Here is a 27,338-nt window from a genome sequence, read left to right as displayed (position 1 = left end):
ACCATAGCCTTGACTAGATGGACCTTTGTTGTCAAAGTAATGTCTCTGCTTTTCAATATGCTCTCTAGGCTGGTCATAACTTTCCTTCCAAGAAGTAAGTGTCTCTTAATTTCATGGCTGCAGTCACCATCTGCAGTGATTTTGGAGCCCCAAAAAATAAAGTCTGACACTGTTTCCACTGTTTCCCCATCTATTTCCCATGAAGTGATGGGACAGGATGCCATGATCTTCGTTTTCTGAATATTGAGCTTTAAGCCAACTTTTTCACTCTCCCCTTTCACTTTCATCAAGAGGCTTTTTAGTTCCTCTTCACTTTCTGCCATAAGGGTGGTGTCACCTGTGTGTGTAAATATCCAATTTTTTTCTTCCATATTTCTATATATTTACAGTGTAGACTATTTCTTTTTACAAAGCCCATAAATGTAGGATTCTAATTAGAGTTGTATAATTTGAATATATACCACTCTCCTTTTCTCTTAATTTATAACAGGTGGATAAACCCCTTTTTCCTATTTGGTCACAAACGGAGATTGAAAGAAAATGAGATACACTCAGTGCTTCCAAAAGATTGCTCCCAGCACCTTGGAGAAGAGCTGCAAGGGTGAGCACAGACAGCAGGGAGAAGGGGAGGAAGAGTGAGAATTTCCACTTGGGGGGTTCTTCTGAGACTCCTCCCCTGACTCTGCATGCTCAGTCCCTCAGGCTGACCCCAGGCTTAGCCCACTTTGGAGGCTGGGGGAGCCCGTGTTCCCTGTGCATCTGTGGATGTGAAGGGAGCCTGCGGTCAAGGCCCTGGAGGCCAAGCTCTGTCCCCAGAGGTGGGGTCCCTGGAGGACAGTGTCTGCCCTTCTGAGCTGCTCATGACCTGTGAATCCAGCAAAGCCTCAAGGCCTATTTTTCTGGTGCTTCAGTCTACACCACTCATCTTTCAGGAGCCCTGTGAGCAGTTAGCCAGTATCTATGGGGCAGCCACAGAGCGCCCTGTAGTGAAGGCTAATCTTCCACCCTGGCCCCTCCCCCATTTTCCCTATGGCAGTGCTGTTCTTTACTGTGCTTTTGCTCATCACAGGTACTGGAAGCAAGAAGTTGACAGAGCTGAGGAAAATGGAGAGAAGCCTTCTTTAAAGAAAGCAATCATAAAGTGCTACTGGAAATCCTGTTTATTATCTTCAATTTTTATATTTTTTGAGGTAAAGGCTTTTATAAACAGTGCATTGCTTTCATTGTACATGGGCCAGTACTGAGATGGATGCGACTGGTGAGAGAGACCAGTGGTTTAACTGTAGGCCAGTGGTTGTATTTATTCTCAGCATAAACAGGCGTTTACCTAGGGAATTGGTCTTCTGGAGATTGCTATTTGTCTTTTAACCAATTAACACATAGTGTCATGGGAGGAAAGACTGAAAAGCAAAGACATTTTAGACCATGTTAGCACATCGTTGGTGCTCAGAAAATGATATAAATGCTAAAATTAATCCTAGATCAAGAGAATACCCTAAAACCTAAAGGAACATGTGGTTTGGAGGAAGTAAACTTGGGGCAGAGCCCCAGTAACATAAGACATTTTACAGGTGCTCAGTTCAGTGCAGTTGCTCAGGCATGTCTAACTCTTTGAGACTGCAACATGTCAGGCTTCCCTGTCCATCAGCAACTGCTGGAGCTTTCTCAAACTCATGTCCATCGAGTAGGTGATACCATCCAACCATCTCGTCCTCTGTCATCCCCTTCTCCTTCTACCTTCAATCTTTCCCAGCATCAGGGTCTTTTCCAATGAGTCAGTTCCTCAAGTCAGGTGGCCAAAGTATTGGAGCTTCAGCTTTAGTCCTTCCAGTGAATATTCAGGATTGAGTCCTTTAGGATTGACTTGTTGGATCTCCTTGCAGTCCAAGGGACTCTCAAGAGTCTTCTTCAAAACCACGGTTCAAAAGCATCAATTCTTCAGTGCTCAGCCTTCTTTATGGTCCAACTCTCACATCCATACTTGGCTACTGGAAAAACCATAGCTTTGACTAGTCAGATGTTTGTCAGCAATGTCTCTGTTTTTTAATATGCTGTTTAGGTGGTTCATAGTTTTTATTCCAAGAAGCATGTGTCTTTTAATTTCATGGCTGCAGTCACCATCTGCAGTGGTTTTGGAGCCCCAGAAAATAAAGTCTCTCACTGTTTCCATTGTTTCCCCATCTATTTGACATGAAATGATGGGACCAGATGCAATGATCTTCATTTTTTGAATGTTGAGTTTTAAGCCAGCTTTTTCACTCTCCACTTTCATTTTCATTAAGAGGTTCTTCAGTTCCTCTTCACTTTCTGCCATAAGGGTGGTGTCATCTGGATATCTGAAGTTATTGCTATTTCTCCCGGCAATCTTGATTCCAGTTTGTGCTTCATCCAGCCAGGCATTTTGCATGATGTACTCTGCATATAAATTAAATAAGCAGGGTGACAACATACAGCCTTGACGTAACTCCTTTCCCAATTTGGAAGCAGCCTGTTGTTCCATGTCTGGTTCTAATTGTTGTTTCCTGACCTACATATTGATTTCTCAGGAGGCAGATAAGGTGGTCTGGTGTGTTCTCATCTCTTTAAGCATTTTCCATAGTTTGCTGTAATCCACACAGTCAAAGGATTTGGCATAGTCAATAAAGCAGAGGTAGATGTTTTTCTGGAATTCTATTGCTTTTTCTATGATCTGATGGATGTTGGCAATTTGATCTCTGGTTCCTCTGCCTTTTATAAATCCAGCTTGAACTTCTGGAAATTCTCCATTCACATACTGTTGAAGCCACACTTGGAGAATTTTGAGCATTACTTTGCTAGAGTGCAAGATGAATGCAATTGTGCGGTAGTTTGAACATTCTTTGGCATTGCCTTTTTTGGGATTGAAATGAAAGCTGACCTTTTCCAGTCCCATGGCCCCTGTTGAGTTTTCAAAATTTGTTGGCACATTGAGTGCAGCACTTTCACAGAATCATCACTTAGGACTTGAAATAGCTCAAATGGAATTCCATCACCTCCACTAGCTTTGTTCATGGTGATGCTTCCTAAGGCTCACTTTACTTTGCACTCTAGGATGTCTGGCTACAGGTGAGTGATCACACCATCATGATTATCTGGCTGATAAAGATCTTTTTTGTATAGTTCTTCTGTGTATTCTCTCCACCTCTTCTTAATATCTCCTGCTTCTCTTAGGTCCATATGGTTTCTGTCCTCTGTTGTGTCCATCTTTGCATGAAATTTTCTTGGTATCTCTAATTTTCTTGAAGAAATCTCTAATCTTTGCCATTCTATTGTTTTCCTCTCTTTCATTGCCTTGATCTACAAGGAAGGCTTTCTTATCTCTCCTTGCTGTTCTTTGGAACTCTGCATTCAGATGGGTATATCTTTCCTTTTCTCCTTTGACTTTAGCTTCTCTTCTTTACTCAGCTATTTGTAAGGCCTCCTCAGACAACCATTTTTCCTTTTTGCATTTCTTTTTCTTGGGGATGGTCTTGATCCCTGCCTGCTGTACAATGTCACAAACCTCTGTCCATATTTCTTCAGGCACTTTGCCTATCAGATATAATCCCTTGAATCTATTTGTTACTTCCACTGTATAATCATAAGGGATTTAAGTTGTACCTAAATCGTCTAGTGGTTTTCCCATCCTTCTTCAATTTAAGTCTGAATTTTGCAATAAGGAGTTCATTATAGGTACTCAGCAAATAATACGGAGAAGGCAATGGCACCCCACTCCAGTATTCTTGCCTGGAAAATCCCATGGACGGAGGAGCCTGGTAGGCTGCAGTCCATGAGGTCACTAAGAGTCGGACAACTGAGCAACTTCACTTTCACTTTTCACTTTCATGCATTGGAGAAGGAAATGGCAACCCACTCCAGTGTTCTTGCCTGGAGAATCCCAGTGACGGAGGAGCCATCTATGGGGTCACACAGAGTCAGACATGACTGAAGCAACTTAGCAGCAGCAGTAGCAAATAATAATTAATTTGACCAGGTCACATGTGATAAATGCTTTCCTAAGATAAGATCATCCCCTCTCCCCTTCCAGGGGAACAGAACCCGGGACCCTGCATCTGGGCTGGAGCTGCCCAGAACTCCCAAGAGCACATCCTTCCCTGGGTTTTCCACTTCCCCAATGGCTGGCACTGTGAGCCAAAACCCCCGTGTGGAGGAGCTCCAGCTTCACCATGAATTCATTCACCCTTCATGCTAGTTTCTGTCCTGGCTGTGGGGGTGGTTTTCTGGTTGAAGGGGGAGTCTTGGTACCTGGGATTGGCAGAGGGTGGAGAAAGGCATGTGCAGGGAAAACCAGAGTAGAAAGCCATGAGGTCAGTGACCTCCATGACCCTGAAGATCCCGGGTCAAGATCCCCAGAGGACAGTTCAACTGGGGACAGTGCCATCAGCCCCCTGTTCTGGCTGAGCCTACTGGAGGTCTACTGCAGACCCCCCTGGGTGGCTCGTGCTCTCTGTAGTCCCTTAGCACTGCCTTAGGGACACGGGTGGCCTGTGAGTGTGTGGGAGCAGGAGGGATGGAAGATACAGTTGCTGAGAGGGGGGTGTTTTAGGTGGAGAAGGTGGTGAGTTGTCATCATTCCATTGTATTGGGGGGTGAGGTGATAGCCCAGGTGGTTTTCAGGTGGAAGGTGTGGCTCTTAAGGTTGTTTTCTTCTGAAGAGCATGCAGGCAGCTGGGTAGGTGAAGTCCACCCCACACAACTGAAAAAACCAGAAAATCTGTCAATTCACTGGTAACTGGATGGCCCTGGCAGGTTGAAGTCTCATTAATGACACAGGTGGACTAGCCATTGTGCTAGAGACTGGGGACAGGTATATGAGGGAAAGTGCTACCTTTAAGAGGGCTCTGACAACCCAGATATTGCAGTGCCTTGTGGCAGGGTAATGTGTTGATTTCACAGTTTCCCAGCCCCAGCCATGCTTCCTGCTGGGGATCCAGGAAGGCCAGGCCTGGGGGCTGCATAAGGTGCAATTGGCAGAGCTCCGGCCCCTGTTTCAGGAGGCTGATTGTTGGGTGGTCATGGCAGAGAAGTGGGGAGTCGAGGACCTGGTAAATGTGGGGCTCATGCTCTGTAGTACTAGAAGTACTAGTGGCAGTAACAGAGGATCATACTCATAGTAGTGGTGGTGGCAGGGACTGCTGCTGCTGCTGCTGTCGCTTCAGTCGTGTCCGACTCTGTGCAACCCCATAGATGGCAGCCCACTAGGCTCCTCTGTCCCTTGGATTCTCCAGGCAAAAATACTGGAGTGGGTTGCCATTTCCTTGTCCAATGCATGAAAGTTAAAAGTGAAAGTGAAGTCGCTCAGTCATGCCCGACTCTTATCGACCCCATGGACTGCAGCCTACCACGCTTCTCCATCCATGGGATTTTCCAGCCAAGAGTACTGGAGTGGGGTGCCAGTGCCTTCTCCAGGTGGCAGGGGCAGCAGTACTATTAATAGTGTAGTTAATAGTGTAGTAGTACAATAGTAAGTACTCCAAAAACATTATGTAGCAAAAATGCTATAAGCACTTTGCATGTCATATCACCAAATCCTTTGGCTAATTCAATTAAGTCATAGATATTATGTTACTTCCATTTTAGAAGAGAGGACACTCTGTTCAAATAGTTACATAGTGTGTCTGCGGTCATATGAAGAGTCAAGGACAGACTGAGGTTCCCTCTCAGGTGCTCTGACTTATGAGCCCGATCATCTGGATGACTGGAAGTTTGTCCATGATCAGAAAGGCTCGTCTTGAGAGCTTTGTCTTCATGATCTCAGACACACATGTCCTGAACTTGGCCTAAGGATAAGAAATGGGATACAAGAACTCCCTGGGATGTCAGATTAGGGATCATAAATGAGGGTGGAGTCCAGGTTGGACCACATCCCCCCCAATACTGGAAGTGATGAGGACTCTGACACTAGCAGCAGTGTCATATTGAGTTCAGATGGACCAGGAGCCCTTTAGGAAGCCACCTTGCCCTCATTACTATTCCCAATGAATGAGTTTATGGCTGCCCTGGAGAGCTAACTCTAAATCCATCCATACTCTTAAGACATTGCTCCAGATGGGCTCCCTGGCATGGACCAGTGAGAAGATGTTGGGTCTTGGATGGTGACTATGTTGGGACTGATGATCTGGACAGAGGCCGAGTCCTCTATGTTGTTACTAAGTGCTCCTGGTTGCTTGCTGAGACCCAGTATGTCTGTGATTCTGGGGGTGCATTTGCTGAGCAAGAATGAGAACCCCAGGTCAGTTACTAGGGTGTGGAGCGGTTCTCCTGCATTCCAAATACACTTCCCCCCACAGAGGGTGTACCCCAGACCTAGGTCTTAGGGTGAGAGTTGGGTGGGACCAGACCATCCCTGGGTGAATAGCAGATAAATCAGCTCTGAAGTGCCAGGACTGGACTTTCTCTCAGGAGGGAGCTTGCTTGATCATGCTGTTTAAGCCAATGTCTAGGTGGTTTACAGTGTAAAACTAGGCAGTGGCCTTGATTCCCCAGGTAAGGATGCTGACTGGCATATGAAACTCCTTCTAACTTTGTGGTATTAGGGTTATAACTGGCAGAACTCTTCATTCTAATGCAGTGATATTCTAGAAGTTGAGGGCCATTAAAACTCATGGAGAAGTGAACCTTGAATTTTTTTTTTTCCTGTCCACCAAAAGAAGCCTGAAATACAACATAAATACTCCTGTTTGCCTAATCTTAGCTATTGACAATCTACTGTTTGGAGAAGTTACAAAGAAATGATTTCTCATGACAAAGCTAGTAATGATTTAGCTTTTTTTTTCCTTGTCTTTTACATTTTAAAGATCTTTTTAGGTGCTGTTTTGAATTTGGGATGATTAAAGCTAGTTGCTAAGTTGGATGGAATGAATGTTAATAACTGATTTTATGAAGCAATGTCTCATTTTGTGATCTTCTGTCTATGCTGCTTGTTGGTCATTATATTTGAGACGGTAGAAGATCTAAACTCAGCCCAGGATTCTCTAAAATGCAAATGTGCTGCCTGCTAATTCACTTTAGTCATGTCTGACTCTTTGAGACTCTATGAACCTTAGCCCACCAGGCTCCTCTGGCCATGGGATTCTCTAGGCAAGAATAGCAGAGTGGGTTGCCATGCCCTCCTCCAGGGGATCTTCCCAACCCAGGAACTGAACCAGCAACTCTTACATCTCCTGCATTGGCAGGCGATTTCTTTATCACTAGGGCCAGCTGGGAAGCTTTAACATGCAAATACATTTTCTTTATGACTTCCAGCCCTCTTTTTAATTCCTCTGGTGCATAGAACACCTTGTAGATCATCCATGATTCCCAAGCAATGTGCTGTGACCACCCACAGTGCTGGTATTCCTGGCAGCACCAGAAGGAAGAGGCAGGCAATGTCAGTCCAAGGTGAGGCTTTTGGAGTTAGGATTTTGAAGTATGAAAATCTCTGTCCTATGAAAGAATGACTTATGATGCTCAGAAAAACAAATGGCAGGCTGATGTTGATGTGGAGGTCTTGAAAAACCAACAATAATTAAAACAGAACATCCAGCAAATCCCCAGCATGTCTGGCCCCTGAAAATATCTCCATGGGGACCCACAGACATCCCCAGGTCATCAGGGATTCCCTCTTAGAGATAAGTCTTCCATATGCTGTTGTGTAAGTAGGGTGATCTCAAAGAGCCGTTTGCCCAGTCCCCTCCCCTGAGAGGTGAGGAGTGGCGGGGGTTATGTCCTATTCTCCTGACTGTTAGAAATGGCCCAGCTTTGTCTCCTGTACATGAGCCACCTTGACTTTCTGCATTAAATTTAAAAAATATTGCTTAAAAGGAAAATCTTTTTTGAAAGTCAAGTTCCTGAAAGATTTCCAAACTTTTGGCATTTTGTCTTTTGAGAAGTCTGTGGAAGAAATGATGTTGAGGGTGGAGGTGTTTACTTTTGGTGACTTGGATTCTTGTTGAGTGTTTGATTTTCCTTAATAGGGGAGAAGGGAACCTTTAGGGGGTGACTAGAGGGAAGGGGTAGGTTGTGGGATGGAATGACTGTTTGGCAGGATGGGCAAGTGTTTCTTTAGTTTTGGGAAAGAAAATTGCTTTCCCTAAGTCTTACTCAGAAATTAAGCCTCAATGCCTCCCAACTCACTGGTTTGAGATTTGACTTTTGCCTTGGGAAAGAGATGATTTGTAATATTTCTTCCAAAGCAGCACCTGCAGCGTTTGTTAGATGGAGAACCATGGATGGCATTTTTTTTATTTTTTTAGTTTGGCTTCTGCCATGTTTAATTTTTGACTCCAAGGAACATCCCAGCTTCTAGAGGGTAGAGACGTAATAATACAGTATTCCCTGGAGCTGAGAGCCTAGGAACCTCCCCAGCCTGGTTTCCTTGTGATGTTCAACAAAAGCTGGGCTCCATTCTCTTAATCTCTGAACATGTACAGTTTAGGGTGGAAAAGATTGGATGTGTTTGTGCCAATGTCTTGGGCTTCCCATATAGCTCAGTTGGTAAAGAATCCACCTGCAATGCAGGAGACCCTGGTTTGATTCCTGGATAGGGAAGATCCTCTGGAGAAGGGATAGGCTACCCACTCCAGTATTCTTAGTCTTTCCTTGTGGCTCAGCTGGTAAAGAATCCGCCTGCAATGTGGGAGACCTGGGTTCGATCCCTAGGTTGAGAAGATCCCCCAGAGAAGGGAAAGGCTACTCACTCCAGTATTCTGGCCTGGAGGATTCCATGGACTGTATAGTTCATGGGGTCACAAAGAGTTGGACACGACTGAGCAACTTTCATAAGAAGATCTTGTGCCAATGTTTCAGTTCAAAAATGCTCTTAAAGCAGAAGGTGATGGCAAGAGCATGTTTCCTGTACATAAACCATCTTTATTTTCTGTTGGGCTGGGATGATGAGAGAATGGGAACAAGGGCCAGCTGTGAGCAGGGCTTGTTCATAGAGAATTTCTCACCCTTCTCTGCCACCTTTTTCTTTGTTCATCTTAGGCAAAGAGTCACTTGGCATCTTGCCAAATGTATTCTAAGGCAGTAGTTGTGATACTTATTGAGTATTCACAATGTATTAAGCACAGTGTGCTAAGGCTTTATTGTCTTTCAACATAAAATTCTTGCCTAAGATTAAAACTGCTTGTCTTATAGAAGATAGTGAATCTGTACACTTTTCTTTTAGATGAGCCATGGATGTAGCATTTTGTTAAAATGCTTTTCAACAAGCAAAAATAAAATATAAGCTTGTGTTAAGAAAAATAGGTATGACTTGAATTTCTAATGGAGACTTTTTTCTTTCAGGAAGGCACCATGGTACTTCTGCCCTTACTTTTGGGGAAAATGATTAGTTACTTTGAAAACCCCAAAGGTTCTAATGCTTTGCATGATGCATACATCTGCGCTGCAGTGCTGAGTGCCTGTGTGCTCCTGTGGGCCATTCTGCACCACTTGAACTTCAATCATCTTCAGCGCGTGGGGATGAGGCTTAGAGTGGCCACCTCCCATATGATCTACCACAGGGTAAGTGTCACTTGGTACTGCACTGCATACCTCTGCTAAAGCGTCAGAAGCGTTTTGTAACTGGCATCATTGATGCTTTACTAGAGAAGCTTGCTATTTGCATCAAGTCAAGTTTGTTGTCATTTAAGCAAACTTTACTAATATATAACTAAAAGTTTTTGAGAGCAAGTCAAGGCCACCTTTGATAAATTTAATCTACAGGCTGTTGCATAATACCCACTAAATTTATAATGAAATCTAATTAAAAAATAAGTATGAAAAGTATCTAGTTGATTTTCAGTGTTTTCCCTGCCTAAATCTCAGTGGTATTTATGGAAATTTTGTTATTGTTGTAAATTTCATTTACATCAAATTTATGTTTAAAAATGAGGTTTAGTGATTGGATCTCTAAAATTAAATATAGGAAACAAGAATGTATTTGAGAAAGTTTATGATTGTATTTTTGAATTACCCATTTAATTAAATTCAATATAATTGTTTTAACTAAAAATATATATGGGCTCCCCTGGTGGCTCAAATGGTAAAGAGTCTGCCCACAGTGCAGCAGACCCGGGTTGAATCACTGAATTAGGAAGATCCCCTGGAGAAGGAAATGGCAAGCCACTCCAATATTCTTACCTGGAAAATCCCATAGACGGAGGAGTTTGGTGGGCTACAGTCCATGGAGTCACAAAGAGTTGGACACGACTAAGTGACTAAAACTTTCACTTTCAAATATATATATATATAAATGGAATCTATGCCAAAAACAGATTCACTGTGTTCTACAGTTAAGGTTACTTTTAATGGTATTAGGAAAAATAGTTGTATGTTCAGGACAAAGCTTGAAATTTTCCACTGGTTTTAGTAATTTTGGAGAGCATTTGTTGCTGTTCATTCAAGTTACTGTCTTAAAACAATATTTCCTTTTTTTCTGTAATAAAGATTACAGGAGTTTTTTTTTTGTTTGTTTGTTTTTGTTTTTTCCTGCACTGAATGGAGTGTGGGATCTGTTCACCAATCAGGGACTGAACACAGGTCCAAGGCAGTAAAAGCACTGAGTCATAACCACTGAACCACCAGGGCCTTCCCTGCATTATAGCACTTCTCATAAGACCTACATTGATGTGTTCAGTGACTTTACATTGAGAAATGCCATAGCATTATTCCACAGTTTACTCTGATCTTAACTGATATAAAAGGAGTAAGGATTTCAGATGTCTTTACAAAGGAATTGACACAAATACACTGCCAGTAATTAAAGGGCCCTTTATAAACTTGATCCTGGATACCTCTTTACCTTGGGCTATTTGCTTTAAAATAAATCCTTATTTAACTGTGTCATATACTTGAAATTAGATCTTTAAGTGTTTTGTTCCACACACACACAAAAACATGTGGTAATGGATATGTTAATTGGTTTTACTGCAGTAATTTCCCAATGTATATTTATATCAAAACATCATGTTGTACACCATAAACATATATAGTTTTTATTTTAAAAAGTCCTCATTGAAAAGTAAAAACAAAACATTTAAATTGAAATTATCACCACTTTTACTTGGTTGCTCCTTCCCTAGAGCTTCTGTTTCTTGGGAGTACTTGTCCTGGAAAAATTCAGTATGACGTCTCCTCATCTTCCCTTGAGCAAAGTGTTGTTAACCTCAGGGCTGTGTGAACTCGGAGCCCTGGCATCTCACTGTCTGTGCTTAACTACAGCATCTAAGCCAGTTTCTTCCTGGGTAATGTGGAAAGGGCAACAGTGACTGTACACTCTAGTCAGAGGTCTGGTTTGTCATTCATCTTCATCTTTTTTATTCTGTGGCATCAACTATTAGGAGACAAATACCCAGATTTCCCCATAAATTAGCTAGATGTTTATCTTTCTGGATCATGCTTAATGCCCATAAAGAGGAAATTTCATCAACACAGCACAGTGAAAACCTTAAGTTAGGCTTGAGGTAATGGTTCAGTCAAAGCTGGGTCTTTACCATTGTTCACCTGTTTTTCTTCCTCTTTCCACTGACACTTTGGAAAGCTGCTTTTGGAAAATCCAATCTGTCTTGGCACATACGCATGTGTGAATGTAAACATCTCTCAAGGTGTTTATTTGCCAGCTTGATTATTCTTGAAAAGATTGTCCCTGTATCAAATCAAGAATTATTGGGATTAAAACTATGGACATAACCTGAAGTAGTTCCAGAACATGAGAAAGACACATTTCTTCATGCGTAGCCTTGCATCTAGAGTCCTGCTGGGGTACAGAAATAAGACACTTCTTCTTTGCAGGTTATGGGCGGGCTGATTCCTTAGGGCAAAGCTAGTGCTGCCAAGTGGCTCTGAAAGACCCCTCTGAATGTTTGTGGTTCATGTTCAGGCCCCATCTCCTGATCCCTGGTCCTGGGTAGGAATCAGATTAAGATGTTAAAAATGAATGACTGCTCAGCTCATAGTTGTAGTTTATCTACACTGTGGAATCCGGGCTTGGGCACGTCTCAAGAAGATCTCTAAGGCTGCACATCTGCTGGTCCTAAAATGGCCCATTCAGCATTTTCATGCTCTTTTCAGCTGAATTTTGATCTTGTGGGAGGGATCATATGTAAAATGACTTGTTATTTATTTACATTTCCACAGCTTCGATAAAATTACTTTTGATCATTGATTTTTAAAAACTATGATAAAATATATACAACATAAAATTTACCATTTAACTCATTTAAAGTGCACTATTTAGTGACATTAGGTACATTCACCTGGTTGTGGATACATCACCATTATTCATCTCCAGAACTTTTCATCTTCCCAAACGAACTTCTGCAACCATTAAACACTAACTCCCCAGGCTACTCCCCCTTACAACCATCACCATTCTACTTCTCTCTCTGAGTTTGACTATTCTGGATGCCTCATATAAGTGGAATCATACAATGTTTATCATCTATTTTACATATGGTAATACACATGTTTCAGTGCTATTCTCTCAAAACATCCTACTCTCGCCTTCTCCCACATAGTCCAAAAGTCTGTTCTTTACATCTGTGTCTCTTTTGCTGTCTTGCATATAGGATCATCATTACCATCTTTCTAAATTCCATATATATGTGTTAATATGCTGTATTGGTGTTTCTCTTTCCAATTTACCTCACTCTGTATAATAGGCTCAAGTTTCATCCACTTCATTAGAACTGACTCAAATGCATTCCTTTTTATAGCTGAGTAATATTCCATTGTGTATGTGTACCACAGCCTTCTTATCCATTTGTCTGCCGATGGACATCTAGGTTGTTTCCACGTCCTACATATTCTGAACAGTCCTGCGATGAACATTGGGCACTCTTGCAATTCTGGTTTCCTCGGTGTGTATGTCCAGCAGTGGGATTGCTGGGTCATATGTCTAGTCAAGGCTATGGTTTTTCCAGTGGTCATGTATGGATGTGAGAGTTGGACTGTGACGAAAGCTGAGCACTGAAGAAGAATTGATGCTTTTGAACTGTGGTGTTGGAGAAGACTCTTGAGAGTCCCTTGGACTGCAAGGAGATCCAACCAGTCCATCCTGAAGGAGATCAGCCCTAGGATTTCTTTGGAGGGAATGATGCTGAAGCTGAAACTCCAGTACTTTGGCCACCTGATGCGAAGAGTTGACTCATTGGAAAAGACTCTGATGCTGGGAGGGATTGGGGGCAGGAGGAGAAGGGGATGACAGAGGATGAGATGGCTGGATGGCATCACTGACTCGATGGACGTGAGTTTGGGTGAACTGCAGGGGTTGGTGATGGACAGGGAGGCCTGGCATGCTGTGATTCATGGGGTCGCAAAGAGTCGGACACGACTGAGCAACTGAACTGAACTGAACTGCACTGATGACAGTTCTATTTCCAGTTTTTTAAGGAATCTCCACACCTCACTGTGGTTTTGATTTGTATTTCTATAATAATGAATGATGATGAGCATATTTTCTTTTCATGTGTTTATTAGACATATGTATGTCTTCTTTGGAGAAATGTCTGTTTAGTTCTTTGGCCCACTTTTTGATTGATTTGTTCATTTTTCTGATATTAAGCTGCATGAGCTGCTTGTGTATTTGGGAGATTAATTCTGTCAGTCGTTTCATTTGCTGTTATTTTCTCCCATTCTGATGGCTGCCTTTTCACCTTGCTTATAGTTTCCTTTATTGTGCCAAAGCTTTTAAGTTTAATTAGGTCCTATTTGCTTATTTTCATTAATCTTGGAGGTGGCTGATAGAGGATCTTGCTGTGATTTATGTCAGAGTGTTCTGCATATATTTTCCTCTAAGAGTTTTATAGTTTCTGGCCTTACATTTAGATCTTTAATTCATTTTGAGTTTATTTTTGTGTATGGTGTTAGATAGTGTTCTAGTTTCATTCTTTTACACATGGTTGACCAGTTTTCCCAGAACCACTTGTTAAAAAGATTGTCTTTTCTCTACTGTATACTTTGCCTCCTTTGTCAAAGATAAGGTGTCTGTGGGTGTGTGGATTTATCTCTAGGCTTTCTATTTTGTTTCATTGCTATATATTTCTGTTGTGTGTGTGTGTGTGTGTGTGTGTGTGTGTGCCAGTACCATACTCTCTTGATGACTGTAGCTTTGTAGTATAGTCTGAAGCCAGAAAGGTGGATTCCTGCAGTTCTATTCTTCTTTCTCATTATTGCTTTGTCTACTTGAGGTTTTTTGTGTTTCCATACAAATTGTGAAATTATTTGTTATAGTTCTGTGAAAAATAACATTGGTAGCTTGATAGGGATTGCATTGAATCTATAGATTGCTTTGGGTAATATACTCATTTTCAATATACTGATTCTTCCAATTCATGAACATGGTGTATTTCTCCATCTATTTGTGGTATCTTTGATTACTTTCATCAGTGTGTTGTATTTTTCTATATATACATCTTTTGTTTCTTTAGGTAAATTTATCCCTAAGTATTTTATTCTTTTCATTGCAATGGTAAATGGTATTGTTTCCTTAATTTCTCTTTCTATTTTTTCATTGTTAGTGTATAGGAATGCAAGGGATTTCTATGTATTAATTTTATATCCTTCAACTTTGCTATATTCATTGATTAGTTCTAGTAATTTTCTTGTGATGTCTTTAGGGTTTTCTATGTAGAGGATCATGTCATCTACAAACAGTGAGAGTTTTACTTTTTCTCTTCCAATTAGGATTCTTTTTTTTCTTTTTCTTCTCTGACTGCTGTGGCTAGGACTTCCAGAACTATGTTGCATAGTAGTGGTGAAAGTGGGCACCCTTGCCTTGTTCCTGATTTTAGAGGAATTGTTTTCATTTTTTTGCCATTGAGGATAATGTTTGCTGTGAATCTATTGAATATGGCTTTTATTATGTTGAAGTATGTTCCTTTTATGCCTGCTTTCTGGAGAGTTTTTATCATAAATGGGTGTTGAATTTTGTCAAAAGCTTTTTCTGTATCTATTGATATAATCATATGATTTTTAACTATCAATTTGTTAATATGGTGTATCACATTGATTGATTTGCAAATATTGAAGAATACTTGCATCCCTGGAATAAAGCCCACTTGGTCATGATGTATGATCTTTTTAATATTTTGTTAAATTCGGTTTGCTAGAATTTTCTTGAGGTTTTTTGCATCTCTGTTCATCAGTGATATTGGCCTATGTTTGTGGCATCTTTGTCTGGCTTTGGTATCAGTGTGATGGTGGCCTCATAAAATGATTTTGGGAGTTTGCCTTCCTCTGCAATTTTCTGGAAGAGTTTGAGTAGGTTAGGTGTTGGCACTTCTATAAATTTTTAGTAGAATTCATCTGTGAAGCCATCTGGTCCTTGGCTTTTGTTTGTTCAAAGATTTTTTTTATTACACTTTTGATTTCCATGTTTGTGATGGGTGTATTAAGATTTTCTATTTCTTCCTGGCTCAGTTTTGGAAGGTTATACTTTTCTAAGTATTTGTCCATTTCTTCCAAGTTGTCCATTTTATTGGCATATAGTTGCTTATAGTGGTTTCTTATGATCTTTTGTATTTCTGTGTTGTCTATTGTGATTTCTCCATTTTAATTTCTAATTTTATTGATTGGATTCTCCTCTTTTTCCTTGATGAGTCTGGCTAACATTTTGTCTATTTTATTTATCTTCTCAAAGATCCAGCTTTTAGTTTTCTTGATCTTTGCTATAGTCTGCTTCATGTCTTTTTCATTTATTTCTGCTCTGATTATTATGATTTCTTTCCTTCTATTAACTTTGGGGTTTTTTTTGGTTGTTGTTGTTCTTCTTTGTCTAGTTGCTTTAGGTGTAAAGTTAGGTTGTTTAAGTTTCTCTTGTTTCTTGAGGTAGGCTTGTATTGCTATGAACCTTCCTCTTAGCACTGATTTGACTGAATCCCATAGGTTTGGGGTTGTTCTGTTTTAATTTTTATTTGTTTCTATGCATATTTTGAAGAAAGGTAATGCCAAAGAATGCTCAAACTACCACACAATTGCACTCATCTCACACATTAGTAAAGTAATGCTCAAAATTCTCCAAGCCAGGCTTCAGCAATACGTGAACCATGAACTTCCATATGTTCAAGCTGGTTTTAGAAAAGGCAGAGGAACCAGAGATCAAATTGCCAACATCTGCTGGATCATCAAAAAAGCAAGAGAGTTCCAGAAAAACATCTATTTCTACTTTATTGACTATGCCAAAGCCTTTGACTGTGGATCACAATAAACTGTGGAAAATTCTGAAAGAGATGGGAATACCAGACCACCTGACCTGCCTCTTGAGAAACCTATATGCAGGTCAGGAAACAATAGTTAGAACTGGACATGGAACAACAGACTGGTTCCAAATATGAAAAAGAGTATGTCAAGGCTGTATATTGTCACCCTCCTTATTTAACTTCTATGCAGAGTACATCATGAGAAATGCTGGGCTGGAAGAAGCACAAGCTGGAATCAAGATTGCTGGGAGAAATATCAATAACCTCAGATATGCAGATGACACCACCCTTATGGCAGAAAGTGAAGAGGAACTAAAAAGCCTCTTGATGAAAGGGAAAGAGGAGAGTGAAAATGTTGGTTTAAACTTCAGCATTCTGAAAATGAAGATCATGGCATCTGATCCCATCACTTCATGGGAAATAGATGGGGAAACAGTGGAGACAGTGTCAAACTATTTTTTGGTGCACTGCAGATGGTGACTGCAGCCATAAAATTAAAAAACACTTACGCCTTGGAAGAAAAGTTATGACCAACCTAGAGAGCATATTCAAAAGCAGAGATATTACTTTGCCAACAAAGGTTCGTCTAGTCAAGGCTGTGGTTTTTCCAGTGGTCATGTATGGATGTGAGAGTTGGACTGTGAAGAAAGCTGAGTGCCAAAGAATTGATGCTTTTGAATTGTGGTGCTGGAGAAGATTCTTGAGAGTCCCTTGGACTGCATGGAGATCGAACCAGTCCATTCTGGAGGAGATTGGTCCTGGGTGTTCTTTGGAAGGACTGATGCTAAAGCTGAAACTCCAGTACTTTGGCCACCTCATGTGAAGAGTTGACTCATTGGAAAAGACCCTGATGCTGGGAGGGACTGGGGGCAGGAGGAGAAGGGGACGACAGAGGATGAGATGGCTGGATGCCATCACCAACTCGATGGACATGAGTCTGAGTGAAATCTGGGAGTTGGTGATGGACAGGGAGGTCTGGCATGCTGCAATGCCTAGGGTCACAAAGCATCGTACATGACTGAGCAACTGAACTGAACTGAACTGATGCATATTTTGATTTCCTTTTTTATTTCCTCCATGATTTGTTGGCTATTCAGAAGCATGTTGTTTAGCCTCTATATGTATTTTTTATAGTTTTCTTTTTTTCCCGTAGAGTTGATATCTAATCTTACCACATTGTGATCAGAAAAGATGTTTGAAATGATTTCAATTTTTTTTCCACTTATCAAAGCTAGATTTGTGTCCTAGGATGTGATCTATCCTGGAGAATGTTCCATGTGCACTTCAGAAAAAGGTGAAATCCATTGTTTTGTGGTGAAATGCGCTGTAGATACCAATTAGGTTTAACTGGCCCATTGTATCATTGAAAAACTTGTGTTTCCTTGCTAATTTTTTTTGGTTCATGTATCATAGGTGTGAATGGAGTTTTAAAGCCCCCCACAATTAATTGTTTTAATTTTCGCTTTCATGTTTGTTAGCATTTGCCTTACATATTGAGGTGCTCCTATGTTGGATTCATATATATTAGTAATTGTTATATCTTCTTCTTGGATTGATCCCTTGATCATTATGTAGTGTTCTTTGTCTCTTAATACAGTCTTTATTTATTTTATCTGATATGAGTATTGCTATTCCTGCTTTCTTTTGGTCTCTATTTGCATGAAACATCTTTTTCCAGCCCCTCACTTTGTCTGTAATGGTCCCTAGATTTGAGATAGGTCTCTTGTAGACAGCATATATATGGATTTTGTGTTTGTATCCATTTGGCCAGTCTTTGTCTTTTGGTTGGAGCATTTAACCCATTTACGTTTAAGGTAATTATTGATAAGTAGGATACCATTACTGTTTACTTTGTTTTTTGGGGGGTTCTTTTGTAAACCTTTTCTGTGTTTCCTGTCTAGAAAAGCTCCTTTAGCATTTGTTGAAGAGCTGATTTGGTGGTGCTGAATTCTCTCAGCTTTTGCTTATCTGTAAAGCTTTTGATTTCTCCTTCATAACTGAATAAGATCTTTGCTGGGTAGAGTAATCTTGGTTGTGGGTTTTTCTCTTTCATCACTTTAAGTATGTCCTGCCTTTCCCTTCTGGCCTGAAGAGTTTCTATTGAAAGATCAGCTGTTACTCTTATGGAGATCTTCTTGTCTGTAATTTGTTTCTTTTCCCTTACTGATTTTAATATTTGCTCTTTTTGTTTAATTTTTGTTAGATTGATTAATATGTGTCTTGGGTTGTTTCATCTTTGGTATATCCTATTGGGGCTCTCTGGATTTCTTGGACTTGGGTGGCTATTTCCTTCCCCATTTTAGGAAAGTTTTCAACTATTATCTCCTCAAGTATGTTCTCATGCCCTTTCTTTTCATCTTCTTCTCTGGGACTCCTATGATTCAAATATTGGGGCATTTAACATCATCCCAGAGTTCTCTGAGGTTGTCCTCATTTCTTTTTATTATTTTTTTCTTTTTTCCTCTATGCTTAATTTATTACACCATTCTATCTTCTAGTTATTCTACTGTTATTCTACTCAGTTATTCTACTGTTAGTTCCCTCCAGAGTGTTTTTAATCTCAGTTATTTCATTGTTCATTATTGATTTACTCTTCTTTATTTCTTCTAGGTTCTTGTTAAACATTTGTTGCATCATCTCAGTCTTTATCTCTAGTCTGTGTCTGTAACTCCATTTTTATTTTCAAGATTTTGGATCATCTTTACTATCATTATTCTTAATTCTTTTACAGGTAGACTCCCTATCTCCTCCTCTTTTGTTTCATTTGGTAGGTTTTTATCATGTTCCTTACCCTGCTGAATATTTCTCTTCCTTTTCATCTTGTTTAGATTGCTTTGTTTGAGGTGCCCTTCCTGCAGACTGGAAGTTCATGGTTCCTCTTAATTGTGGCATCTGCTCCCTGAGGGTGGGGTTAGACCAGTGGCTTGTCAAGGTTTCCTCATTGTGGGAACTTGTGTCTGTGTTCTGGTAGGTGGAGCTGGATCTCTTCTCTCTGTAATGCAATGAAGTATCCAGTAGTGAGTTTTGGGGTGTCTTATGGTTTGTTATGGCTTTGGGCAGCCTGTCTTTTAATGTTCAGTGTTGTGTTCCTGTTTTGCTGGAGAATTAGTGTGGTGTGTCTTGCACTGGAACTTGTTAGTTCTTGGGTGAAGCTTGGTTTCAGTGTAGGTATGGAGACTTTTGGGTGGGCTCTTGTCTATTAATGTTCCTTGGAGTCAGGAGTTCTCTGATGTTCTAAAGTTTGGGAGTTCAGTCTTCTGCCTCTGGGTTTTGGTTCTCCTCTTACAGTAGTCTCAAGACTCCGTTCACAGAGATTGGGCTGCCTTTCTGGGTACCTGATATCCTCCACCAGCATTTAGAAGTTGTTTTGTGGTGAATTCAAATGATCTTTTGATGAATTTGTAGGGGAAAAAGTGGTCTCCCCATCTTATTCCTCCACCATCTTGGGAATCCCCCCTCTCACTCCGACTGGCATTAAGAACACAGTTTCCTCACAGGAACATGTATGGAACATTATCCTCATTCATTTCAAAATGTGGAAACTAACACCAAGGTCTTTCAATAACATCAACCACAGATTTAATGACTGATTCCAGATTTATAATCTACATCCCCAATTTTCTTTCCTGAAGGCATCCTCATCATTCTCATATAATTGGCTCAGAATTACTTAGTTTAATCCTAAATCAGTGGAGTGGGTAGCCATTCCCTTCTCCAGGGGATCTTCCCAACTCAGGGATCAAACCTGGTGCTGCTGCACTGCAGGCAGATTTTTACCATTAAGCCACTAGGAAAGTCCTTTTATTCTTCAGGTGGGTCCGAGATCCTTGAGAAACAGGGTGGAGGATTTTGCTTCTACCTCTTGTTTCTCCATTTTCTGGTCTTATTGGGGAGGGCAGTTGCTGCCATATTGAAGAGACATTTAACAATGAATCACGTCCCTAGAGCCCAGCTGTCAGGAGTCATCCTACTTGTCCTGATGTACAATCCCATGAAAACCCACTCTGTTTTGTTATGTACTAAAAGTGACCACACAATTGCACTCATCTCACATGCTAGCAAAGTAATGCTCGAAATTCTCCAAGCCAGGCTTCAACAGTATGTGAACTGTGAACTTCCAGATGTTCAAGCTGGTTTTAGAAAGGGCAGAGGAACCAGAGATCAAATTGCCAACATCCTTTGGATCACTGGAAAAGAAAGAGAGTTCTAGGAAAACATCTATTTCTGCTTTATTGACTATGCCAAAGCCTTTGACTGTATGGATCACAATCAACTGTTGAAAATTCTGAAAGAGATGGAAATACCAGACCACCTGACCCACCTCTTGAGAAATCTGTATGCAGGCTAAGAAGCAACAGTTAGAACTGGACATGGAACAACAGACTGGTTCCAAATCAGGAAAGGAGTACGTTAAGGCTGTATATTGTCACCCTGCTTATTTACCTTATATGCAGAGTACATCATGAGAAATGCTGGACTGGATGAAGCATAAGCTGGAATCAAGACTGCTGTGAGAAATATCAATAACCTGAGACATGCAGGTGACACCACCCTTATGGCAAAAAGCAAAGAAGAACTAAAGAGCCTGTTGATGAAATTGAAAGAGGAGCGTGAAAAAGTTGGCTTAAATAAAACTCAGCATTCAGAAAACTAAGATCATGTCATCTGCTCCCATCACTTCATTGCAAATAGATGGGGAAACCATGAAAGACTTCATTTTGGGGGGCTCTAAAATCACTGCAGATGGTGACTGTGGCCATGAAATTAAAAGACACTTGCTGCTTGGAAGAAAAGTTATGACCAACCTAGATAGCTTATTAAAAAGCAGAGACATTACTTTGCCAACAAAGGTCCATCTAATCAAAGCTATGGATTTTCCAGTAGTCATGTATGGATGTGAGAGTTGGAGTATAAAGAAAGCTGAGCACTGAAGAACTGATGTTTTTGAACTGTGGTGTTGGATAAGACTCTTGAGAGTCCCTTGGGCAGCAAGGAGATGCAGCCAGTCCATCCCAAGGGAAATTGGTCTTGAACATTCATTGGAAGGACTGATACTGAAGCTGAACCTCCAATATTCTGGCCACCTGATGTGAAGAACATTCATTTGAAAAGCCCCTGATGCTGGGAAGGATTGAAGGCAGGAGGAAAAGGGGACAACAGAGGATGAGATGTTTGGATGGCCTCACCGACTCAATGGACATGAGTTTGAGTAAACTCTAGGAGTTGGTGAAGGACAGGGAGACCTGGTGTGCTGCAGTACATGGAGTCGCAAAGAGTTGGACATGACTGAGTAATTGAACAGAAAAGTGACTTGTTATTACCACAGGAATCCAGCTCAGTATCTTTTCTCGTTTCAGGCATTTCACCTGAGTAACTTGGCCTTGAGGAAAACCACCACAGGTCAGATAGTCAACCTGCTGTCCAACGATGTGAAAAGATTTGATCAGGTAAGCTGCCCCTGAGGGATCTTCTTCCACTTCCAGTCCTTCTGACTGGGTTTAGCTTATGGTTGATGCAGGATACCTGTGTTTGCTGTTGACCAGGATTGGTTGAGTGTCTAAAACAAGGGTTCATTTTATCCAACTCTCATTTCCTCTGTGTGCAACTGAGATGTAATAATTTGTGTTGTCCTTAGACAATAATTTTTTTTCTGAGATAATCTATGGCATACTTCAGTAATAGGCAGCAGTCTTGCTCCCCAGCTTAATTCATGTCCCTAGGGGTCCTCAGCTGGAATCAAGATTTCCAGGAGAAATATCAATAACCTGAGATATGCAGATGACACCACCCTTATGGCAGAAAGTGAAGAGGAACTAAAAAGCCTCTTGATGAAGGTGAAAGAGGCAGGTGAAAAAGTTGGCTTAAAGCTCAACATTCAGAAAACGAAGATCATGGTATCTGGTCCCATCACTTCATGGGAAATAGATGGGGAAACAGTGGAAACAGTGTCAGACTTTATCTTTTGTGGCTCCAAAATCACTGCAGATGGTGACTATAGCCATGAAATTAAAAGACGCTTACTCCTTGGAAGAAAAGTTATGAACAACCTAGATATCATATTGAAAAGCAGAGACATTACTTTGCCAACAAAGGTCCGTCTAGTCAAGGCTATGGTTTTTCCAGTGGCCATGTATGGATGTGAGAGTTGAACTGTGAAGAAAGCTGAGCACCAAAGAATTGATGCCTTTGAACTGTGGTGTTGGAAAAGACTCTTGAGAGTCCCTTGGACTGCAAGGAGATCCAACCAGTCCATTCTGAAGGAGATCAGCCCTGGGATTTCTTTGGAAGGAATGATGCTAAAGCTTAAACTCCAGTACTTTGGCCACCTCATGTGAAGAGTTGACTCATTGGAAAAGACTCTGATGCTGGGAGGGATTGGGGGCAGGAGGATAAGGGGACTACCGAGGATGAGATGGTTGGATGGCATCACTGACTCGATGGACATGAGTCTGAGTGAACTGCGGGAGTTGGTGATGGACAGGGAGGCCTGGCGTGCTGCGATTCATGGGGTCTCAAAGAGTTGGACACGACTGAGCGACTGAACTGAACTGAACTGAGGGGTCCTCCTGGCATGGACCTTCTTGGCACATGGTGTTGGTGTTGCCACCTGAACTGTCTTCCTCCTCCTCTGGATGATGAAGGCCTGTGAGCAGGGATTGTTCTTTCCCCCACACCCTGTTCAGTGCCTTCTGTATAGGAAGCCTGCGAGGAATAATGCCAAGTGGGTGGTCCCCAGCCAGACATAACCTCTTCTCTGCTATATCACCACACTCTTTTTATCCACTTAGCTTATGAGTAGATCATGTAACCCACGGTGTTGTAGCTGTTGCTCAGATCTGTATTGCACTAGACACTTCTCTTTCAGTTATTCATTCATCAAACATGAAGTAAGATCCCCCTACCCACTTTCAGGGATGAATACTATTTCTTTCCTGGAGAAGCCACAGGCTGTCAGGAAGGTAAATACACAAGTAGTTACTGGAGAATGTGGTAGGTACCATAAAATAGGCTTTCCTAGGATGCTAGGGAGAGATGGGGGCTGAATTTTGGGACAGAGAGTTTGGGGAAGCCCTGAGCTCATATGTGGTGTAGACAAAATCAACATTTTCCTTCAGTGCTGCTGCTCTGGTTCTCCCTGGATGTCCCTGAAGCCAGCCCTGTGCTGCCCCAGAACAGCATCATCTGGGGTAGATGCTTGAGTTTCTGCTTCAGCAGGTTTAAAACCCACTGAGATCATTCCCGTTTAGGTTCCTGTCTATTGTTTCCAAGCATATTTTTTCTATAATGGGTCCTTACTGGTTTTGTTTTCATACCATCTTAAGAAGGCTTTGTCCTTCTCTTTTAAGGTAACAACGTTCTTGCACTACCTGTGGGTGGGGCCGCTACAGGCTATTGCAGTGACCGCCCTGCTCTATATGGAAATAGGAATATCATGTCTTGCTGAGATGGCAATTCTCATCATTCTTCTGGTTTTGCAAAGCTGCTTTGGGAAATTATTTTCATCACTCCGGTAAGAGAAACACTGATTTCAAAAATTGGTGATGTGTATTTAATTGGTAGCATCTGCAGTCTGCTTGATGCTTTTGTTCAAAAACAAGAAGTGCCTTCGTTTGTCTCTTTGTTGCATGTGTTGTAGATGCTTCAGACTTAGCCAGTGGAAGCTCCAGCCTCAAGCTGAAGGCTGACCTTTAAGGGGAAAAGTGACAACATTTGCTGACTTTTCCCAACATTGTAACCAAATAAATAGTGTCTTTAAGCAGAATTCACTGATGTTAAAGTTATTTAAACATTATTAAAAGTACTAATACTTTTATATAATATACAGGCCCTTTTCTAGCTACATTATTTTTGTTATGTTTGTGTTAGAGCCATTTTCAGGTATGTATATTTTTTTCTTGTTTATAATTCAGTGTTTTTAATTATCAGTGTTCCAAGGGCAAGATCAATCTTAATTATGTCCTTATAAAGCCCCATAGTCCCAGCGGTATATGTAATAGATAAGTGGCTGGTGATGAAGAGCCAAACGATAATGAGTTACACCTGAAGCAGGTCACAGAGAGTTGGAGATGGGTCATTGTTTAGGTAGCCAGGTGATGGAGATGTTATGTTGTTTGAAGTATATTGAGGGTTGTTTGTTGGTGTCTGTATGTGTATTTTTCTATGCTTGGAATTTCCTTTGCTCTCTTTGCTGTGGAGAGATGTTCCTTATCCTTTGAAGCCTGTTCTAATGCTACCGGGTCCCTGAAGCTTTTCTTGCTCTCCTTTCCCAGTGGAATTAACAGTTCCATCTTATCTGCCCCTAGCACTTTAATCCTATTTTATTACAGCACAGACACTGTCTTCCTGTTAGAGTCAAGGTCTTTTCTGCCTTCTCTGCCCAGCTGTGACCTACTTGAGCAGACAGTCTGTATCTGTTTCATTTCAGGACTTTATTATACATTACTACAAGTTTTCCAAGTATATGTTGAATTTGGCTGAAGGTTTTAATTTCTAATTGAAATCTTTTTTTTTTTTTTTTTTAATTTCTCCATTTGTACATTGGTCTGTGTTTTCAGCTCAAAAGAGCTATAGGGAATCATTTGATCCCTGTTCTCTGCTTGTGCCCCCTGCTGCTGCTATGGAAAGCTGGGCTGTGGTCACTAAGGCTCATCTCTCATGTCTGTCCCCTCAGGAGTAAGACCGCAGCTCTCACAGACGACAGGATCAAGACCATGAGTGAAGTCATAACTGGCATCAGAACAATAAAAATGTATGCTTGGGAAAAGTCATTTGTAGAGCTTATTACCACATTGAGAAGGTAAGTTTTTATATATATCAAGTCACATTTTGTACTTTTTATTTCCTGTTTTTACTGAATGAATTTAGGAGTCTTACCAAGTTTTCACATTAATGTAAACTTAATTATACCCCACTCCCATATGTAGCAGTGGGGTTAAGTAGAATAGTGGGAACATAATTTTAATCTGCTCTCCCATTTACCATATATATATGTGTGTATATATATATATATGTATATATAGCTACACCAGATGGCTTGTGGAATCTTAGTTCCAGGGATTGAACTCAAGGCCCTAGGCAATGAAAGTGCAGAGTCCTAACCACCAGGGAATTTTCTCATTTACTATGTTCTTAAAGGAAAAAAAAAAAAAAAAAAAAAATATATATATATATATATACACACACACACATATATATGCTTCTTATACAGAAATAAAATTCATAATATTTCTTAATAGTGCAAATCCCAAATAAGCAATAATTATAAAATTTTAGTATTTGAAATGATATTTAAACTAAAGCTGTAATTTATGTTAATGTAGTACAAAGGGGAGATTATAAAGGCTGGGTATAACTGTGTCAGGCCCAACTTTACGAATCAGTATTTTTCATTCCAAACAGCCATGGAAATATCAGTTTTTTTTTTAATTGTAATTGTTTTTATTTTTAGATAATCATAGATTCACATGCAGTTGCTTATAGTACAGGGACCTCCCGTGAATCCACTGCTCAGTTTCCCTCAGTGGTAATTTCTGGAAACACTGTAGTGCAATATTGCAACAGGATGTTGACAACTATACAGGGAAGATACAAAATGTTTTCATCAGGACCAGGATTAAACATGTTGCCCTTCTATAGCACACCTACTTCCCTTCTGTCCCTACCACATCCTTAACCCGTGTCAATCTCTAGTCTGGTCTCTATTTCTATAATTTTTTCATTTTTAAAGAATGTTATCTAAATAATACCATACAGTATGTTACCATTTTTGATTGACCTTATTCACTAAGAAGAATTCCCTAGAGACTCATCCAAGTTGTCTCATGTATAAGTAGCTGGTTCCTTTTATTGTTGAGTAGTATTCCTTGAAAATGCTGGGGTTTTGCTCTGCTTTATATTTGTAGAATTTCTTTCATCTTTCAGTTAAATATCTGATGACTGTTTATACTCGAGCCCAGGGTGCTTAGAATTCTCTGGGTGCTCCCTGTCACCTCTCACTTTGCACCTTTGTGGGTGCCCCTCCCTCTGCTGGGGAAACACTCTCATCCTCCCTCTTCTCTGGCCTCCGCCAGCCCTGACTAACTGCATGTCGTCTCAGGTTCCATGTGTCTGTGACTTGCCCTGACTCCACTGCTCTGGGGTACACGCCTCTGCTCTGTACTCCACGGGGGCTGTGCTGGCTGCCTGTCTAATGTCTTGGTGTCTCACAGTTTGGGGGTTGCTTATTCTGTCCCCCAACAAGTTCATGAGCTCCTGCAAGGATGGGCTTTGTCTTAGACATTCTCAAGGTACCTGGCACACGACTTGTGATTTCAAATGCTTGTTGACTGAATATTCAAATCCAATCTGATTGACTCAAAATATTTAAAAGTGTGACATGAAGGACGCTTTTAGTTGGAAGAGTGAAGTGGCAATGCAGTGTGTGGTCCTGGTGTCAGGGCAGACCCCCAGGTGTGCACTGTGTAGTGTCTCTGTGATGTGAGGGATGGTTTATCTTAATCTGTGTCCACTGCCTAGAAAAGGGCCACTCACACAGGGCACTGAATTCATGGGTTGATGTTGGTGTTCCTTTTAAAACCTGTTTCCTACTCTTTTCCAGGGATGAAATTTCCAAGATTCTGAAAAGTTCCTACCTTAGAGGAATGAATTTGGCAATTTTTTTTGCTGCCAGCAAAATCATGATTTTTATCACCTTCATCATTGCCGTGGTCCTTAACAACCGGATCACAGTCAGCCAAGTGTTTCTGGTGGTGATTGCTGTTCGAGACTGTGAGGTTTACAGGCCACCCTCTACTTCCCCATGGCTATCGAGAAGGTGTCAGAGGCCGTTGTCAGCATCAACAGAATCAAGGTTTGATGAAAAGCAATTTTTTTTAGTTGTAGGTGAACTTTATGAACAATGTCTTATTTGGTGTCACTGTGTGCCAGTTTGGTGACATTTAAGTCTCATTGCCAAAGCTGACAGTCTTTCCAAAATGTCATACATACTCCCCTCTCTTCCTATATAGCTGCTAAGCTGCTGCTAAGTCACTTCAGTTGTGTCCAACTCTGTGCCACCCCATAGACGGCAGCCCACGAAAGGCTCCCCTGTCCCTGGGATTCTCCAGGCAAGAACACTGGAGTGGGTTGCCATTTCCTTCTCCAATGCAGAAAAGTGAA

General features: G+C 41.0%; 1 protein-coding gene across 1 annotated transcript; it reads left to right on the top strand.

Moving 5' to 3' along the window:
• Window positions 1-493: 493 nt before the first annotated feature.
• Window positions 494-26,948, top strand: LOC112445630 (ATP-binding cassette sub-family C member 4-like; the record flags this gene model as incomplete). The annotated part of the gene is made up of 7 exons (XM_024989130.2): window positions 494-601; window positions 1,070-1,190; window positions 9,289-9,507; window positions 21,539-21,628; window positions 23,528-23,691; window positions 24,853-24,978; window positions 26,779-26,948. Coding segments are annotated over exons 3-7 (760 nt in total), but the record flags the coding sequence as incomplete, so codon positions are not given.
• Window positions 26,949-27,338: the final 390 nt, after the last annotated feature.

This window comes from Bos taurus, unplaced genomic scaffold (genome assembly GCF_002263795.3).
Source record: "Bos taurus isolate L1 Dominette 01449 registration number 42190680 breed Hereford unplaced genomic scaffold, ARS-UCD2.0 Leftover_ScbfJmS_2189, whole genome shotgun sequence".
In the NCBI taxonomy this organism is placed as follows: Eukaryota; Metazoa; Chordata; class Mammalia; order Artiodactyla; family Bovidae; genus Bos; species Bos taurus.
This window is presented reverse-complemented; position numbering and strand designations above follow the sequence as displayed.